This window comes from Myzus persicae, unplaced genomic scaffold (assembly GCF_001856785.1).
Source record: "Myzus persicae strain clone G006 unplaced genomic scaffold, MPER_G0061.0, whole genome shotgun sequence".
NCBI classification, from domain to species: Eukaryota; Metazoa; Arthropoda; class Insecta; order Hemiptera; family Aphididae; genus Myzus; species Myzus persicae.
The window spans coordinates 1-1162 of NW_019103733.1; the positions used below are offsets into that span (position 1 = coordinate 1).

A 1162-nucleotide genomic window follows, 5' to 3' on the forward strand; every position below is an offset into this window, starting at 1 on the left:
CCCATTGATGTGCTTCTTCTAAGTATAGAGCTTAAGATTGTTTTAAATTTGAAACCAATGATGAAATAGTAATTGTTAAAAATATAAGTTAAGTCTTAAGGAAACATATTTACATATTTATTTTTGGAGTTGCAACTGAATAGTAGGTAAATAACTAAAATCAATTTCGTTCAAGTTCAAAATAACTGTTTTTTTTTGGCAATTTATGCCAACATTTGGAAAAAACTAATGAACATTTCGGAAAATGATCTCTAAAGAACCCGGTCAACCTCAAAGAAGTTTAATGTTTTCAATCCCGAATTCATAGCTCCACCTTAAAATACAAAATCAATTTTGAATGTATAAATTCCCGCTTTTTTGCATTCTATTGCTGTGTTTTGTGACGGTTTTCTCAGTTTCCCACCCCACCAAGACATCACGAGTCATGAAGTACGAGCAACGGCAAGTGGCGACTGACGAGTGACGACTCGCTTAACCGCTTTCGAACACCACGGTACTCACGTGCTTTTCGAATAATTCGATCTTGTTTGCCGTTGAAGTTGTTTGTTCGTCTAAAACGTACGCCGTTTATTGATCGTGCTGTCGCACTTCATCCTTTAAAACTTTGACCATAGGTCATACCGCAGACTATTTGTTCGTGTGATTCGCTGTTTCGTGCTACTTGTCTTTTGATCATTGACTCTATAAGTGACAACCTGTACAAGTGCAGAAACATGATGAACATCGAGGAAGAAATCGGTCTCCCCGTTCATTTGTTGGACCACGATTATTTTCGTCCAGTTGTTTACGAGAACAATCCAAATGAAGAAGTAACTGATGAAGATGAAGAAGTACTGGAAGATGAAGAAGTACTTGAAGAAGATCCGGAAGAAAATGCTTTGAATCAAGTACCACTAGTACCAGTAACCTACAGAGTGATTCCTGGGGTTCACCATGGTTCAAGGGTTTATGTGGATGATTTAGGTTTTAAGTACTACAAGCGCGAAGCAAGAGTCAACCGTATATACTTAGTGTGTGAACGGCAAAAAAGTCGGATTTATGATTTTTGTCCTTGTACGGCATCAGTAAGTTCAGAACTTCTTGATAATAGGATAAAAATTCGAAATCAACACAACCATGGACCTGCAAACATCAATTTACATGTACCTTTTTTAAGAGAAGC

The 1162-nt window shown here is 37.2% G+C and overlaps 1 protein-coding gene across 1 annotated transcript; it reads left to right on the plus strand.

Moving 5' to 3' along the window:
• Positions 1 to 6: 6 nt before the first annotated feature.
• LOC111035172 lies at positions 7 to 1157 on the plus strand (the record flags this gene model as incomplete). Its single annotated transcript, XM_022316693.1, has 1 exon — positions 7 to 1157. A coding segment is annotated over exon 1 (444 nt), but the record flags the coding sequence as incomplete, so codon positions are not given.
• Between the last annotated feature and the right edge of the window lie 5 nt (positions 1158 to 1162).